Consider the following 17,711-nt stretch of genomic DNA (forward strand, 5'->3'; position numbering starts at 1 on the left):
GTTAGTGTTTGATTTTGTTTCCTATTTAGTTATCGTGTGTTGGGTCAGGTGTTATGTGTGATTATTATTGTCAGCTGTTGCCATTGATGGGTTTTCTCTCTCGTGTTGTTTTTATTCGAGAGTCCGCACTGCGTGCGCCTTTTCTTGTTTTTGCGCACTGTTTGTTGTGTGCGTAATTTGTTCATGCCTCCCGGTCGGGTTGGCTATTCACCTGTGTGGAGTTACTATTTTTGGATTACTAAAGTCTGTTGACGAACACCCTTGTTCCTGCGCTTGATTCCCTGCACCACATCCACACTCAGCGTTCTGACAATAACCTTCACCCTCTCCACTGCCGCACCTCACATAGTCAATTCTCTATCAGATACAGAGGTACCATACTCTGGAATTCTTATCTTCACATTACCAAAACCTCATCATCCCTCAATAACTTCACACGAAGTCTGATGAACCAAACTACCCAATAATCCCCTCCATGTAGCCTAACTCTCACACTCACACGCACATAGTCAAACATGGTTTTTCTTGTATACTGAGTATATCATGTACAATTATAATGAATATGCTTTGCTTAACTGATTGAATAAACTTTTTTTAAACTTATATTTGTGGTGTTGTTTTCATAGCCCTTTTGGGCTTACAACATCAACTGCACACCGTTTTAACCAGTTTTTTTTTATCTGTACTGTTTTGTCTTTCACTTATTTTCTTTGGTGCAAATAAATAAAATCTAAAAACCTAAGAAGTGTAATTCGGAAAGAAGTTAATGGGGTACGAAAGAACTGACGTTGTGTCAATAGCGCAGAGGTAATGAAGAAACATGGGAAAAGTACTTTAATTACTTTTGTATTGAAGGGAGTATTTTATAACACTATGATAAGATAATGCTGTTATATTTACAGTATACTTCAGATATACTGAAAATACATCTCGTATTTAATGTATATTATTTGCATTTTTTGTATATTTAAGTATACTTTAGTATACTTGTAATATATACAAATATTATAATTTTTTCGCTTGGGTATACTTATGTCCAATTTGGATATATTTGGCTGTTTTCGCTGAATAACATTTAGAAGTTGTCCCTTTTCAGGTTTAGAAGAAGTGACTGCTAAATGCTAACTCCTGTTCGTATAAGCTGGTTAGCATAGCTAGCATACAGAAATCAGTGGTGGTAGTAGTTGATTGGTGATGATGATATGAACATGTGTTGGGGTTGACATCCATACAAGCATTATAGTCAAATTTTTATCTCATAGTGTGAAATACACATATAAACAATATCCTAAATGTAGGCAAATTTTACTAAGGGGCAATGATGAGACTCAGGATCTTTCCCCCACGGCCCTTTACCCCACACGTTTCCATGGCAATTCCATTGTTTTGTTCGAGTTAAATTGACCGCATCTATGGTGGTCTCAGAGCCGCGTAGCTACAGTGGGGAGAACAAGTATTTGATTTTGGCCCACTCCTCCATACAGACCTTCTCCAGATCCTTCAGGTTTCGGGGCTGTCGCTGGGCAATACAGACTTTCAGCTCCCTCCAAAGATTTTCTATTGGGTTCAGGTCTGGAGACTGGCTAGGCCACTCCAGGACCTTGAGATGCTTCTTACGGAGCCACTCCTTAGTTGCCCTGGCTGTGTGTTTCGGGTCGTTGTCATGCTGGAAGACCCAGCCACGACCCATCTTCAATGCTCTTACTGAGGGAAGGAGGTTGTTGGCCAAGATCTCGCGATACATGGCCCCCTCCATCCTCCCCTCAATACGGTGCAGTCGTCCTGTCCCCTTTGCAGAAAAGCATCCCCAAAGAATGATGTTTCCACCTCCATGCTTCACGGTTGGGATGGTGTTCTTGGGGTTGTACTCATCCTTCTTCTTCCTCCAAAAACGGCGAGTGGAGTTTAGACCAAAAAGCTCTATTTTTGTCTCATCAGACCACATGACCTTCTCCCATTCCTCCTCTGGATCATCCAGATGGTCATTGGCAAACCTCAGACGGGCCTGGACATGCGCTGGCTTGAGCAGGGGGACCTTGCGTGCGCTGCAGGATTTGAATCTATGACGGCGTAGTGTGTTACTAATGGTTTTCTTTGAGACTGTGGTCCCAGCTCTCTTCAGGTCATTGACCAGGTCCAGCCGTGTAGTTCTGGGCTGATCCCTCACCTTCCTCATGATCATTGATGCCCCACGAGGTGAGATCTTGCATGGAGCCCCAGACCGAGGGTGATTGACCGTCATCTTGAACTTCTTCCATTTTCTAATAATTGCGCCAACAGTTGTTGCCTTCTCACCAAGCTGCTTGCCTATTGTCCTGTAGCCCATCCCAGCCTTGTGCAGGTCTACAATTTTATCCCTGATGTCCTTACACAGCTCTCTGGTCTTGGCCATTGTGGAGAGGTTGGAGTCTGTTTGATTGAGTGTGTGGACAGGTGTCTTTTATACAGGTAACGAGTTCAAACAGGTGCAGTTAATACAGGTAATGAGTGGAGAACAGGAGGGCTTCTTAAAGAAAAACTAACAGGTCTGTGAGAGCCGGAATTCTTACTGGCTGGTAGGTGATCAAATACTTATGTCATGCAATAAAATGCAAATTAATTACTTAAAAATCATACAATGTGATTTTCTGGATTTTTGTTTTAGATTCCATCTCTCACAGTTGAAGTGTACCTATGATAAAAATTACAGACCTCTACATGCTTTGTAAATAGGAAAACCTGCAAAATCGGCAGTGTATCAAATACTTGTTCTCCCCACTGTATGTCACAATGGAACGACGAACTATCGCGTCTCAACGTCTGTGGTCTATGATTTACGCTTCAGTCTCAAACATAAATGGTTGGTCCACACACAAATACCAATTCTAATGACCTATCATTATGACACCTAACCATGTCAAGCATTTTCTCTGATAGGGTTAGGCCTATGTCTTAGATTACGATTTTCCCCATTGACCAAAAGCTTGCAATGGAAAAAGAGCAGATCATAATCTTTATCAACAAACACGGGACCTGTTTTGACCCAGCTATTATTTCTATAATTACACACAGTTGTGCAAACAAAGAAGTCAGCGTCCTGTCAGCTATAAGGGTCCATCCATCCGGCCACCCCTGCCTGAGCCCTGCTCTGTTGTAGCCACAGCTCACTCCCTTACAACACAGCACATCCAGTAGCAGGAGCATGTGGAGGCAGAGGCAGAAGGAGCGTTCAGAGCCATTTAGCCGTTATAGTCAACACGGCCCATTATGACGTATTTTCTAACCTCATTGATTGACTCTTATCGAAGCATGGACGCATGTTACAATGTAACACAGACTATTTCGGCTCCTCTGCTGTGAACACTGCAGCAAGATTTTGAATACATCCACTAGCAGGTGCATGTGGGGGCTTAAGGAGTTTACTGTATGTGAAAAAGCAGGGAGTGTCCACTGTCCAGTATGACCACCTGTTATTTTATCTCTTCTGGCCTTATGAACATGATCCACTGGAATTCTGAACACGCTGACAATGATCAGACTCATCCCCAGAACAGCCCAAGATCACACCCAGCACAACTGTGAACACACACAGAGCCAGACAGTCCAATGGCTGCCATGACCAAACTAAGCTCTCCTGCGCCTCCACACTTCATGTCTAAGGAAGGCAGGACTGGACATACAGAGTCTGTATTTCAGAGAGACGGAGAGAGGGAGAGAGAGAGAGAGAGGGGGGATAAAGAAGAGGAGGGAGAGACACTTAAAGAGAGACAATGAGAAGAGGAGGGAGAGACACTGAAAGAGAGACAATGTGCTGGCGTAGGCTACGTCTGTTTCTACCCTAGCTGCCTCTGTCCCCTCGCTGAACTTCACACGGGAATCATGACAGTGATAAAGAATTATTCTGACAGCTTTCTGAATTTATAACAAGATCTGCAGGCCGATTGTCTGAGGCCGGTAACACATAGAGTAGGCCTATATATAAATGATAAGAGACACACTTTCCTGACAGTGTACTACTCCACCCTGTGAGACACTGATGACGCAGAGAGATATGAAAGTGCTAAGAATCAACACTGTACAGTAATACATCAGTACCACTAACATATAGCCCTCCACCACAAGCTCATGGGTGTCCCATCCACCCATACATGCACACACCCATGTATACACACACCACACACACACTTAGAAATCAAAGTCATATCTCGGATACACAACTTACCCCTAGAATGAACTCACTCCTTCCTTTGACAACAAACATGAGGGAAAAGCAAAGCCTATTCCACAAGAGGACTGACTGTTGAGACTGACGGGTGAATTCAGTGACAGACCAGGAGAGTCTGGCTGCATGGCCACAGCTTATGAATAATGAGACCAAAGGGTGCATCCCAAATGGCTCCCTGTTCCCTACCTACATAGTGGACCACATAGAGAATAGGGTGCCATTTGGGACACACAAGAATCCTCTTAACACACTTATGTCATAAGACTATTGTAATCGATCAGGCCTGACTGACTGAGATAACCAATCCTGAATAAAAGCATTCACTCATACCTAAAGGTAGATGCACTGTTGCTAAAAGTGTTAAAGTTACTAGGCTAAACAATATACTAGGTTATCTGCTTCTTTTAATGCATTCATGGTGGAATCTGAACTTGGAGATATGCACGTGTAACTACCTTTAGATTACACAGTGAGTGATGCATGAGTATGTCAGGTTAGAACTCGATCTGAAGATAGGAGTTTAAGAACACCAGAGGTTAGCAGGTACTGGGACATAAAACCAGGTCAAAAGGTCATTCAATAACTCAGAAAAACCCAACCAGGAAGAGACTACAGTACAGGCATAAAACTACATCAAAAGTGAAGAGAAACAAATCACATGTTACAAGCAGCAGTAATCATGTTGTTGTTAGATAGTAAATTGCAATGGAACAGATCATAAACTGTGAAACAATGCAATTGCTTTTGAGCACTGCCTGGGGACAGTATCTAGCGGAAATGATTGATATTTGACACAATAATAATACCAAAGAAAGCAGTGGGGATTCCAGCATGAGTCAGAGATGCCAGACCGTAGTAAGTTGAGCTTTATCTCCTGCTTACACATGGACAAATTCTGAGGGAACTGTAATCATGCCTGTCACTAAGCCTTTTCCTAATCCTCTATACTCTACAAACAGACACACACACACCCATTCACTCGAGCACACTAACATGCACACACACATACACTCACTCGAGCACACTAACACACCAAATTGTTGCCGCCACTCAAAAAGATATGAATAAATACAATTAAAATACTATTTTTGTTGTATTTTTTTTAGAATGTTCGGAATGGTAAAAGGTTACCAGTGTAAACTTAAACGCCTAAAACCAAAAAGAAAGTATGTAGAAAAGATCATGGATATATATACAGTGGGGAAAAAAAGTATTTAGTCAGCCACCAATTGTGCAAGTTCTCCCACTTAAAAAGATGAGAGAGGCCTGTAATTTTCATCATAGGTACACGTCAACTATGACAGACAAATTGAGAAAGAAAAATCCAGAAAATCCCATTGTAGGATTTTTTATGAATTTATTTGCAAATTATGGTGGAAAATAAGTATTTGGTCATCTACAAACAAGCAAGATTTCTGGCTCTCACAGACCTGTAACTTCTTCTTTAAGAGGCTCCTCTGTCCTCCACTCGTTACCTGTATTAATGGCACCTGTTTGAACTTGTTATCAGTATAAAAGACACCTGTCCACAACCTCAAACAGTCACACTCCAAACTCCACTATGGCCAAGACCAAAGAGCTGTCAAAGGACACCAGAAACAAAATTGTAGACCTGCACCAGGCTGAGAAGACTGCATCTGCAATAAGTAAGCAGCTTGGTTTGAAGAAATCAACTGTGGGAGCAATTATTAGGAAATGGAAGACATACAAGACCACTGATAATCTCCCTCGATCTGGGGCTCCACGCAAGATCTCACCCCGTGGGGTCAAAATGATCACAAGAACGGTGAGCACAAATCCCAGAACCACACGGGGGGACCTAGTGAATGACCTGCAGAGAGCTGGGACCAAAGTAACAAAGCCTACCATCAGTAACACACTACGCCGCCAGGGACTCAAATCCTGCAGTGCCAGACGTGTCCCCCTGCTTAAGCCAGTACATGTCCAGGCCCGTCTGAAGTTTGCTAGAGTGCATTTGGATGATCCAGAAGAGGATTGGGAGAATGTCGTATGGTCAGATGAAACCAAAATAGAACTTTTTGGTAAAAACTCAACTCGTCGTGTTTGGAGGACAAAGAATGCTGAGTTGCATCCAAAGAACACAATACCTACTGTGAAGCATGGGGGTGGAAACATCATGCTTTGGGGTTGTTTTTCTGCAAAGGGACCAGGACGACTGATCCGTGTAAAGGAAAGAATGAATGGGGCCATGTATCGTGAGATTTTGAGTGAAAACCTCCTTCCATCAGCAAGGGCATTGAAGATGAAACATAGCTGGGTCTTTCAGCATGACAATGATCCCAAACACACCGCCCGGGCAATGAAGGAGTGGCTTCGTAAGAAGCATTTCAAGGTCCTGGAGTGGCCTAGCCAGTCTCCAGATCTCAACCCCATAGAAAATCTTTGGAGGGAGTTGAAAGTCCGTGTTGCCCAGCGACAGCCCCAAAACATCACTGCTCTAGAGGAGATCTGCATGGAGGAATGGGCCAAAATACCAGCAACTGTGTGTGAAAACCTTGTGAAGACTTACAGAAAACGTTTGACCTGTGTCATTGCCAACAAAGGGTATATAACAAAGTATTGAGAAACTTTTGTTATTGACCAAATACTTATTTTCCACCATCATTTGCAAATAAGTTCATAAAAAATCCTACAATGTGATTTTCTGGAATTTTCTTTCTAATTTTGTCTGTCATAGTTGACGTGTACCTATGATGAAAATTACAGGCCTCTCTCATCTTTTTAAGTGGGAGAACTTGCACAATTGGTGGCTGACTAAATACTTTTTTCCCCCACTGTATATATACAGTGGGGAGAACAAGTATTTGATACACTGCCGATTTTGCAGGTTTTCCTACTTACAAAATCCAGAAAATCACATGGTATGATTTTTAAGTAATTAATTTGCATTTTATTGCATGACATAAGTATTTGATACATCAGAAAAGCAGAACTTAATATTTGGTACAGAAACCTTTGTTTGCAATTACAGAGATCATACGTTTCCTGTAGGTCTTGACCAGGTTTGCACACACTGCAGCAGGGATTTTGGCCCACTCCTCCATACAGACCTTCTCCAGATCCTTCAGGTTTCGGGGCTGTCGCTGGGAAATACGGACTTTCAGCTCCCTCCAAAGATTTTCTATTGGGTTCAGGTCTGGAGACTGGCTAGGCCACTCCAGGACCTTGAGATGCTTCTTACGGAGCCACTCCTTAGTTGCCCTGGCTGTGTGTTTCGGGTCGTTGTCATGCTGGAAGACCCAGCCACGACCCATCTTCAATGCTCTTACTGAGGGAAGGAGGTTGTTGGCCAAGATCTCGCGATACATGGCCCCATCCATCCTCCCCTCAATACGGTGCAGTCGTCCTGTCCCCTTTGCAGAAAAGCATCCCCAAAGAATGATGTTTCCACCTCCATGCTTCACGGTTGGGATGGTGTTCTTGGGGTTGTACTCATCCTTCTTCTTCCTCCAAACACGGCGAGTGGAGTTTAGACCAAAAAGCTATATTTTTTATCCTCTGGATCATCCAGATGGTCATTGGCAAACTTCAGACGGGCCTGGACATGCGCTGGCTTGAGCAGGGGGACCTTGCGTGCGCTGCAGGATTTTAATCCATGACGGCGTAGTGTGTTACTAATGGTTTTCTTTGAGACTGTGGTCCCAGCTCTCTTCAGGTCATTGACCAGGTCCTGCCGTGTAGTTCTGGGCTGATCCCTCACCTTCCTCATGATCATTTTGTTTTAGATTCCGTCTCTCACAGTTGAAGTGTACCTATGATAATAATTACAGACCTCTACATGCTTTGTAAGTAGGAAAACCTGCAAAATCGGCAGTGTATCAAATACTTGTTCTCCCCACTGTATATATATATATATATATATACACTGAACAAAAATATAAACGCAACATGTAAAGCATTGGTCCCATGTTTCATGAGCTGAAATAAAAGATCCCAGACATTTTCCATACGCACAAAAAGCTTATTTTTCAATATTTTGTGCACAAATTTGTTTACATCCCTGTTAGTGAGCATTTCTCCATTGCCAAGATAATCCATCCACCTGGTGTGGCATATCAAGAAGCTGATTAAACAGCATGACCATTACACAGGTGCAATTTGTGCTGGAGACAATAAGGCCACTCTAAAATGTGCAGTTTTGTCACACAACACAATACCACAGATGTCTCAAGTTGAGGGAGCCTGCAATTGGCATGCTGACTGCAGGAATGTCCACCAGAGCTGTTGCCAGAGAATTTAATGTTCATTTCTCTACCATAAGTCGCCTCCAACGTCGTTCTAGAGAATTTGGCAATACATCCAACCGGCCTCACAACCGCAAAACACATGTAACACTCACAAACACACAGAGTTTTAGTGACCCACTATGAAATCTTTGGGAGTGAGTGACCGAGGAAGTCCTTGGCGTTACAGTACAAACTCTCTGGTGCCTATTTGGCCCTATGGATAGGAATTATTAGGACTTGAAATGCCAAATCATGACATCAAACAGCCTTCCTTCCCATTCACACACTTAATGAGCAGCCAGGCATTATGCTAGGAAGTGTGTTTGGCTAGGTGATTTACTGCAGTGTGTGTGTTTGTGTGTATTTTTGTTTGTTTGTTTTTGTTGTGTTGTGAGGACTTACCCTTTCCTCACAAGACTGGTCTGAGCTCCCTCCACTGCCTCTGTTGGACTGTTCCTGAGAGAGCTGGCTCCCTGCATTGGAAACAAGGACAAGCACATCAGACTACTGTGCAGACAACTAGTCTCTAACACAGCATGGATACATAGCAGTACCGCATTAACAATATACACAGTGTACAAAACATTAGGAACACCTTCCTAATATTGAGTTGCACCCCCTTCTGCCCTCAGAACAGCCTCAATTCGTCGGGGCATGGACTCTATAAGGTGTCGAAACCGTTCCACAGGGTTCTGGCCCATGTTGACACCAATGCTTCCCACAGTTGTGTCAAGTTGGCTGGATGTCCTTTGGGTGGTGGACCATTCTTGATACACAAGGGAAACTGTTGAGTATGAAAAACCCAGCAGTGATACAGTTCTTGACACAAACTGGTGCGCCTGGCACCTACTACCATACCCTGTTCAAAGGCAGTTATATCTTTTGTCTTTACCATTCACCCTCTGAATGGCACATATACACAATCCATGTCTCAATTGTCTCAAGGCTTTAAATCCTTCTTTAACTTGTCTCCTTCCCTTTACTCCCCTTTATCTACACTGATTGAGTGGATTTAACAATTGACATCAATAAAGGATCATAGCGTTCACTTGGACTGTCTGTCATGGAAAGAGCAGGTGTTCTTAATGTTTTGTTCACTCAGTGTAGATCACAACTATCAACACATAATCTAGTTCACACCTGACTCAATTATGAAACTAAGAGTTCTACCAATCATGTGGAGAAAAACACAGTCCTAACAAAATGACATTGACATAGACCTACTACACAGGATAAGAATCGCTTTAGGATACAGCCCAGGACAAATCTATCACGAGTCAGACATCTGATCAGTATCACCACAGACAGCAGCCTACCTTCTTGGACAACTCACTGCATTCCAGACTCCTGACCAACTTCCAAACTCCAATCTTCCCTGTCACAGACTCAGACTGGATAAGAGCAGCAGCCCGGCACGGTACAGTACATCCCCCACAGAGCCCTGAGTCAGATGGTGATCTGGTCTAATTACTCCAAATTCTCGCTGGGTGGTTCTCCATTGGGCCGGTGCACCATGCTGTGTGACTCCAGTCCAGGGTCATAAGGGAGGGGCGTTTGTCCTTGACTGTGTGATCCCAAGCAGTTTGTTTACCCAGCCATCCCTCAGACACTCAGTCCAGTGTCCTGCCCCCCCCCCCCCCCCCCAAATAGCTAGAGGTTTAATTGCCTAAATCCTGGTCCTGAATCACTACGTGGGTAATCCTGTCAGTCAGCGGAAAATACCTCAACAGGCCAGTCCTCAATACACTGTCCCCCAGGCTGGGCTGTAGGATATTTAACCTTAATGAGCCGGTCCTCATTACACTGTCCCCCAGGTAGGGCATTAACATGTTCAACTTCAATGAGCCGGTCATCATTACACTGTCCCCCAGGCAGGGCGTTAACATGTTCAACCTCAATGAGCCTACCGGACATCATTACCTGGTACAGAAACAATGTCCTATCCCGGAGCTCGAGTAAATTACATTACTAAGCTGCTCCCGAATGTACTACGTCAGGACATGGAAATCGATTCTATCGTAGTCCATGTGGGTTTTAATGACATTATGAAGGGCAGCTCTGAACAGTTGAAACTGGATTTTAAAGAGCTGATTGACTCTCTGCTAGACACTAACAAAAAAAACATCATATCTGACCATGTGCCCTCTCTGAATCGTGGCATTGCACTAACATAAAGAACATGAGCACATCTACTGCTGCTAAGCTTCCCAGTAAAGCAATAAAAACAAGTAAGCATCCCAGAAGAAAAGTGCTCAAAATAGCCCACGTTAACATACGTTGCTTAAGAAACAAGGTTCATGCAATCAATCATTTGCTAGTAACAGATGACATTCATATTCTGACTATCTCTGAAATTCACTTAGATAATTCCTTTGATGATACAGCGGTAGCAATACAAGGTTATAACATTTACAGAAAATATAGAAATGTCAATGGTGGAGGTGTTGCTGTTTATATTCAGAACCACATTCCTGTGAAGGTTAGAGAAGATCTCATGTTAAATACTGTTGAAGTAAAATGGCTATAGGTTCATCTGCCTTACCTAAAGCCCATTCTGGTGGGAAGCTGCTATAGACCACCAAGTGCTAACAGTCAGTATCTGGATAACATGCTTGATAATGTATGTGATTTCAACAGAGAGGTATATTTTCTGGGTGATTTAAATATTGACTGGCTTTCATCAAGCTGCCCACTCAAGAAAAAGCTTCAAACTGTAACCACTGCCTGCAACCTGGTTCAGGTTATCAGTCAACCTACCAGGGTAGTTACAAACAGCATAGGAATTAAATCATCAACATGTATTGATCATATCTTTACTAATGCTGCAGAGATTTGTTTGAAAGCAGTATCCAAATCCATTGGATATAGTGATCACAATATAGTAGCCATATCTAGGAAAACCAAAGTTCCAAAGGCTGGGCCTAATATTGTGTATGAGGTCATACAATAGGTTTTCTAGTGAATCCTATGTTGTTGATGTAAAGAATATATGTTGTCCATGGTGTGTAATGAGGAGCAAACAGACGTTGCACTTGACACATTTATGAAATTGCTTATCCCAGTTACTAATAAGCATGCACCCATTAAGAAAATGACTGTAAAAACTGTTAAATCCCCGTGGATTGATGAGGAATTGAAAAATTGTATGGTTGAGAGGGATGAGGCAAAAGGAATGCCAAATAAGTCTGGCTGCACAACCGATTGACAAACGTATTGCAAATTGAGAAATCATGTGACTAAACTTAATAAAAAGAAGAAGAAACTACACTATGAAACAAAGATAAATGACATAAAGAATTATAGTAAAAAGCTTTGGAGCACCTTCAATGACATTTTGGGAAAAAAGGCAAACTCAGCTCCATCATTCATTGAATCAGATGGCTCATTCATCACAAAACCAACTGATATTGCCAACTACTTTAATGATTCTTTCATTAGCAAGATTAGCAAATTTAGGCATGACATGCCAGCAACAATTGCTGACACTACACATCCAAGTATATCTGACCAAATTATGAAAGACAAGCATTGTAATTTTGAATTCCGTAAAGTGAGTGTGGAAGAGGTGAAAACATTATTGTTGTCTATCAACAATGACAAGCCACCGGGGTCTGACAACTTGGATGGAAAATTACTGAGGATAATAGCGGACGATATTGCCACTCCTATTTGCCATATTTTCAATTTAAGCCTACTAGAATGTGTGTGCCCCCAGGCTTGGAGGGAAGCAAAAGTCATTCCGCTACCTAAGAATAGTAAAGCCCCCTTTACTGCCTCAAATAGCCGACCAATTAGCCTGTTACCAACCCTTAGTAAACTATTGGAAAAAATTGTGTTTGACCAAACAGAATGCTATTTTACAGTAAACAAATTCACAACAAACTTTCAGCATGCTTATAGAGAAGGACATTCAACAAGCACAGCACTTACACAAATGACTGATTATTGGCTGAGAGAAATTGATGATAAAAAGATTGTGAGGGCTGTTTTGTTAGACTTCAGTGCGGCTTTTGACATTATCGATCGTAGTCTGCTGCTGAAAAAACTTATGTGTTATGGCTTTACTCCACCTGCTATATTGTGGATATAGAGTTACCTGTCTAACAGAACACAGAGGGTGTACTTTAATGGAAGCCTCTCCAACATAATCCAGGTAAAATTAGGAATTCCCAAGGGCAGCTGTCTAAGCCCATTACTTTTTTCAATCTTTACTAAAGACATGCCACTGGCTTTGAGCAAAGCCAGTGTGTCTATGTATGCGGATGACTCAACACTATACATGTCAGCTACTACAGCGACTGAAATGACTGCAACACTTAACAAAAGAGTTGCAGTTAGTTTCAGAGTGGGTGGCAAGGAATAAGTTAGTCCTAAATATTTCTAAAACTAAAAGCATTGTATTTGGGACAAATCATTCACTAAACCCTAAACCTTAACTAAATGTTGTAATAAATAACGTGGAAATTGAGCAAGTTGAGGTGACTAAACTGCTTGGAGTAACCCTGGATTGTAAACTGTCATGGTCAAAACAGTAGCTAAAATGGGGAGAAGTATGTCCATAATAAAGCGCTGCTCTACCTTCTTAACAGCACTATCAACAAGGTAGGTCCTTCAGGCCCTAGATTTGTCACACCTGGACTACTGTTCAGTCATGTGGTCAGGTGCCACAAAAAAGGACTTTGGATGTACACAGAGAGCTAATATTAACAATATGCATGTCAATCTCTCCTGGCTCAAAGTGGAGGAGAGATTGACTTCATCACTACTTGTATTTATGAGAGGTATTGACATGTTGAATGCACCGAGCTGTCTGTTTGAACTACTGGCGCACAGCTCGGACACCCATGCATACCCCACAAGACTTGCCACCAGAGGTCTCTTCACAGTCCCCAAGTCCAGAACAGACTATGGGAGGCGCACAGTACTACATAGAGCCATGACTACATGGAACTATATTCCACATCAAGTAACTGATGCAAGTAGTAAAATTAGATTTTAAAAACAGATACAAAAAACACCTTATGGAACAGCGGGGACTGGGAAGCAACACAAACATAGGCACAGACACATGCATACACACACACGATAACATACGCACTATACACACACATACACATGGATTTTGTGTTGTAGATATGTGGTAGTGGTGGAGTAGGGTCCTGAGGGCACACAGTGTGTTGTGAAATCTGTGAATGTATTGTAATGCTTTTAAAATTGTATGAACTGCCTTAATTTTGCTGGACCCCAGGAAGAGGAGCTGCTGCCTTGGCAGCAGCTAATGGGGATCCATAATAAAAACAAATACAAATAACAGTACAATACCAGCCAGGCAGGGCCTTAGTAACATGGATGAGTTTGTCTGTACTGTCTCTCAACCTCAATGGGCCAGGCCTGTCCTCATTACAATGCCCAAAAGGTAGGGCTGTAGCATGTTCAACATGGCTGGGTTTCTCTTGCCTCTACTGTACTGTACCTCCCCCTCCCTCTGTTTGAAGGGGGGCTGGGGGCCTCTGATACCTATACATGTCACTTTGGTATCATCATGGGTGTAACATGGAATGTTCAGCCTGACCCCCCATCCCTACCCTCACACATTCCCATCCACACACACCCATCAAAATGATCCATAAAAATTACCTTTGAGTTTATCCTCCCCTATCAGGCATTTAGTCTACAGTATAGATAGCTAACGTGATAAGAACTAGTGAACAGCGGTAAAGATCCTCTCTTTACTTCAGGCTAATTCATTCACAGAGGTCAGTTCCAACTTCCCAGGCCTTTTTCCACCCCCAGTCAGGCCCCAGTCTCCCTGCCCCCCACCCCTGGTTGGGCCACAGTCAGACCCCAGTCAGGCCCCAGTCCCCCTGCCCTCCACCCCTGGTTAGGCCCCAGTCAGGCACCAGCCCCAATGCCCTCCACCCCTGGTTAGGCCTCCATCTCCCCTATTCTCCACCTGTAGTCTAGCCTCCACCCTCCTTAACCCTCCAGGCCTGGTTGTCTCTGATCCGTCTCAGGTGCAGAGTTCAGGGGAGGTCACCGGCGAGTAGACCAATTAACCACAAAATATTATTAGTTACATAAGAGCAGCCAACCATGCAGAGCCAGCACACACTCACACTTTTGGCCAGTATAGATTACTTTTGACCAGAGCTCCTCTGGGTAAAAGTAGTACACTCTATAGGGAATAAGGTGCCTCTGGCCGAAGGTAGCGCCATATAAGATGTAGCCTAAGCCAGGGGTCTAGCCTGAGTGGCAGTCTGTTCGTGCCATCATGCCAACTCCTTGTCACTCATTCTCATGTTTGGATTGACAGAAGCTAGGTTTCCATCCAATTGGAGACAGATTTTCATGTGAATATTAAAAAATCTGAATAAAAACAATAGAGATGTGTTTCCACCAGAGATGTGTTTCCATCAAATTGACTTGTTGCAGATAAAAATATTTTGCTGTTAAATTCCCATGTACGGAATAAAAAATACAAGTTAAATGGGTTTCCATCACATTATCAACTCTAGTGATGGATTTTCTCACATAAAATGTTGCGTTATATAGCGAGTGTGCCCACTCTGGTATTGGCACGTGCACTCTAGACAACCGCTCACAGATCAAATCAAATCAAATTTTATTGGTCACATGCGCCGAATACAACAGGTGCAGACATTACAGTGAAATGCTTACTTACACCCCTTAACCAACAGTGCATTTATTTAAAAAATAAATAAAACAACAACAAAAAAAGTGTTGAGAAAAAAAAGAGCAGAAGTAAAATAAAATAACAGTAGGGAGGCTATATATACAGGGGGGTACCGGTGCAGAGTCAATGTGCGGGGGCACCGGCTAGTTGAGGTAGTTGAAGTAATATGTACATGTGGGAGTAAAGGTGGTCTAGAGTTTTTTTTCCTCTGGTTGCACATTTAACATGCTGGTAGAAATTAGGTAGAACGGATTTAAGTTTCCCTGCATTAAAGTCCCCGGCCACTAGGAGCACTGCATCTGGATGAGCGTTTTCCTGTTGATTTATGGCCTTATACAACTCATTCAGTGCAATCTTAATGCCAGCATTGGTTTGTGGTGGTAAATAGACAGCTATGAAAAATATAGATGAAAACTCTCTTGGTAAATAGTGTGGTCTACAGCTTATCATAAGATACTCTACCTCAGGCGAGCAGAACCTCGAGACTTCCTTAGTATTTGATTTTGTGCACCAGCTGTTTACAAATATACACAGACCGCCACCCCTTGTCTTACCGGAGTCAGCTGTTCTATCCTGCCGATGTAGCGTATAGCCCGCTAGCTGTATAGTGCGGGTATAGCCTAAATTATGGACAAAAGCTAGAATATTTTTATTTGTCAAACGGCAGCCAAGCATCGATGATCATGTCACCAGAATAAGACACTCAATATTTATTGGAAAAGAGCATTAAACTCATCACCGTGCACTTTCACAATCCTGTGAAGTTCATTATACCTTAGTGGGAGGACCATAGTGGGAGGACCACACAACATGTTATCGCGTGACTCCAAGTTTACTTCGATATGATGGTTATTATATCAATATTTGCACATAAGCGTTTCCACCAACATTTACAGCATAATTAATTTTACAGACACAAAAAGATCCCACCTTTTCTAGCATCTTTTGTTCTGTCGACATTTAGAAAGTTTACCGACAAATGTTCTGTTTCCATCAGGCCTGTCATGAAATTTTTTTATCCGACTTTACTCGCATAAAAAGGTTGGATGGAAACCTGGTTAGAGACAGCAATGGAGTTTGCAAGAGCACAAACAGATCTGGTTCCAGGCAAGGTCTACCGAGGCCAAGTCACCCACCCTGGTCGCTGCTCTCTGAGGGGGAGTCTTCGTGTCTCAGGTAGAACCTGACCTCCATCCTCCTGGGACCCCACTTCTGCAGGTGCTCATACATCAGGTGGTCAAAGGGGATCACCCTCTCTGTGGAGGACAAGGAGAACAGAGTTATAATATAGTTACATTATATACAATACTAATAAGGGGATCACCCTCTCTGTGAGGGAGAAGAAAACAGTTATTGTTAGATACATGGACTTGGGTGATTATCTATTGCGGATTCTAAAGTGATATGGTGGGGGGTTTTTTGTAAATATTTTTTTATTTAACTAGGCAAGTCAGTTAAGACCAAATTCTTATTTACAATGACGGCCTACCCCGGCCAAACCCGGACGACGCTGGGCCAATTGCACACCGCCCTATGGGACTCCCAATCACGGTCGGATTGTGATACAGCCTGGAATCGAACCAGGGTCTGTAGTGACGCCTTTAGCACTGAGATGAGTTGATTGCCCCTCAGCCCTGATCATCATAAGAGATTAACTAAGTACTTTCTATTAATAGAATGGATAAACGACATAAGCCCCCATGGCTAAACTCTGGCACTGAATCACTGTATTGTGTCGTGATGACGAGAAAAGAACCCATGACAGTCAGGCCAACCTTGCCGATAGCTAGTTACTGTATTTTCCCTCACCTGTGAAATCATTGAAATAGAATTACTAGAACACAATCAAATTCAAGTCAACATCCTGACCCACTTTCTCCCCTGCGTCACTGTCTTTCTGGGTCTGGGATGTACAGGCCAGGGTTCCTTCTGGATCAAAAAAGGGCTTAGGTGGTGGACGTGGCGGGGTAGAGAAATCTTTTAATATTTAAGCCAATTTCCTGCAATTTTACAAATATCTCCATGGAGTTGTGAGAAATTGTTTCAGTTTCAAAGCAAATTTCCTGCAATTCTATGCATTTGCCATGGCTAATACTGTGTTATTTTGCTCAAACATAATAACAAAATCAATACTACTAAATTCATCGTTTTTGGAATTTCCTATTCTCCCTGACTGTCAAGCTTTTATTTTGGTGACTGTTAGTTCTCAAAGATTATATTATTAAAAAATATATATAGGTCCATTATCTTTTCTACATACTTTATATATGGAATTAGTTGTTTAAGTTTACACTGAAAGCGTTTTTCCATCCCCAAAATGTATTTACACTTGTTTGGCCCGCCCAAGGATTTCAATGGCAGATAAATCCCTGCATGCTGCCTGAGGGAGGGAGCTGGGCCATAGAAAACATTTGTTCAGGGAGGGGAGTGGGTCATTACCCAAGTAAGAGATCTCAATGATGGCTGGCTGGCAATGATGTCTGTTTGCCCGTATATATCAAGACATTCAGTTAAATAGATTCATCTAAAACTTGGAGGAAATCACTAAAAGGTTCGTAAGAAAGTA

General features: G+C 42.6%; 1 protein-coding gene across 5 annotated transcripts in view; it reads right to left on the minus strand.

The window, feature by feature from the left end:
* Window positions 1-17,711, minus strand: part of LOC311102777 (apoptosis-stimulating of p53 protein 1-like) — a 56,814-nt gene that overhangs the window by 28,729 nt on the left and 10,374 nt on the right. For all 5 annotated transcript variants that reach the window (XM_084144187.1, XM_084144186.1, XM_084144184.1 and 2 more), the window contains exons 3-4: window positions 16,282-16,401; window positions 8,854-8,924 (exon numbers count right to left, since the gene is read on the minus strand). In XM_084144187.1, the coding sequence (XP_084000313.1) occupies window positions 8,854-8,924; window positions 16,282-16,401 (191 nt within the window). The remainder of the gene's footprint in view (window positions 1-8,853; window positions 8,925-16,281; window positions 16,402-17,711) is intronic.

Source organism: Coregonus lavaretus (assembly GCF_964263955.1).
Source record: "Coregonus lavaretus genome assembly, chromosome: 27".
In the NCBI taxonomy this organism is placed as follows: domain Eukaryota; kingdom Metazoa; phylum Chordata; class Actinopteri; order Salmoniformes; family Salmonidae; genus Coregonus; species Coregonus lavaretus.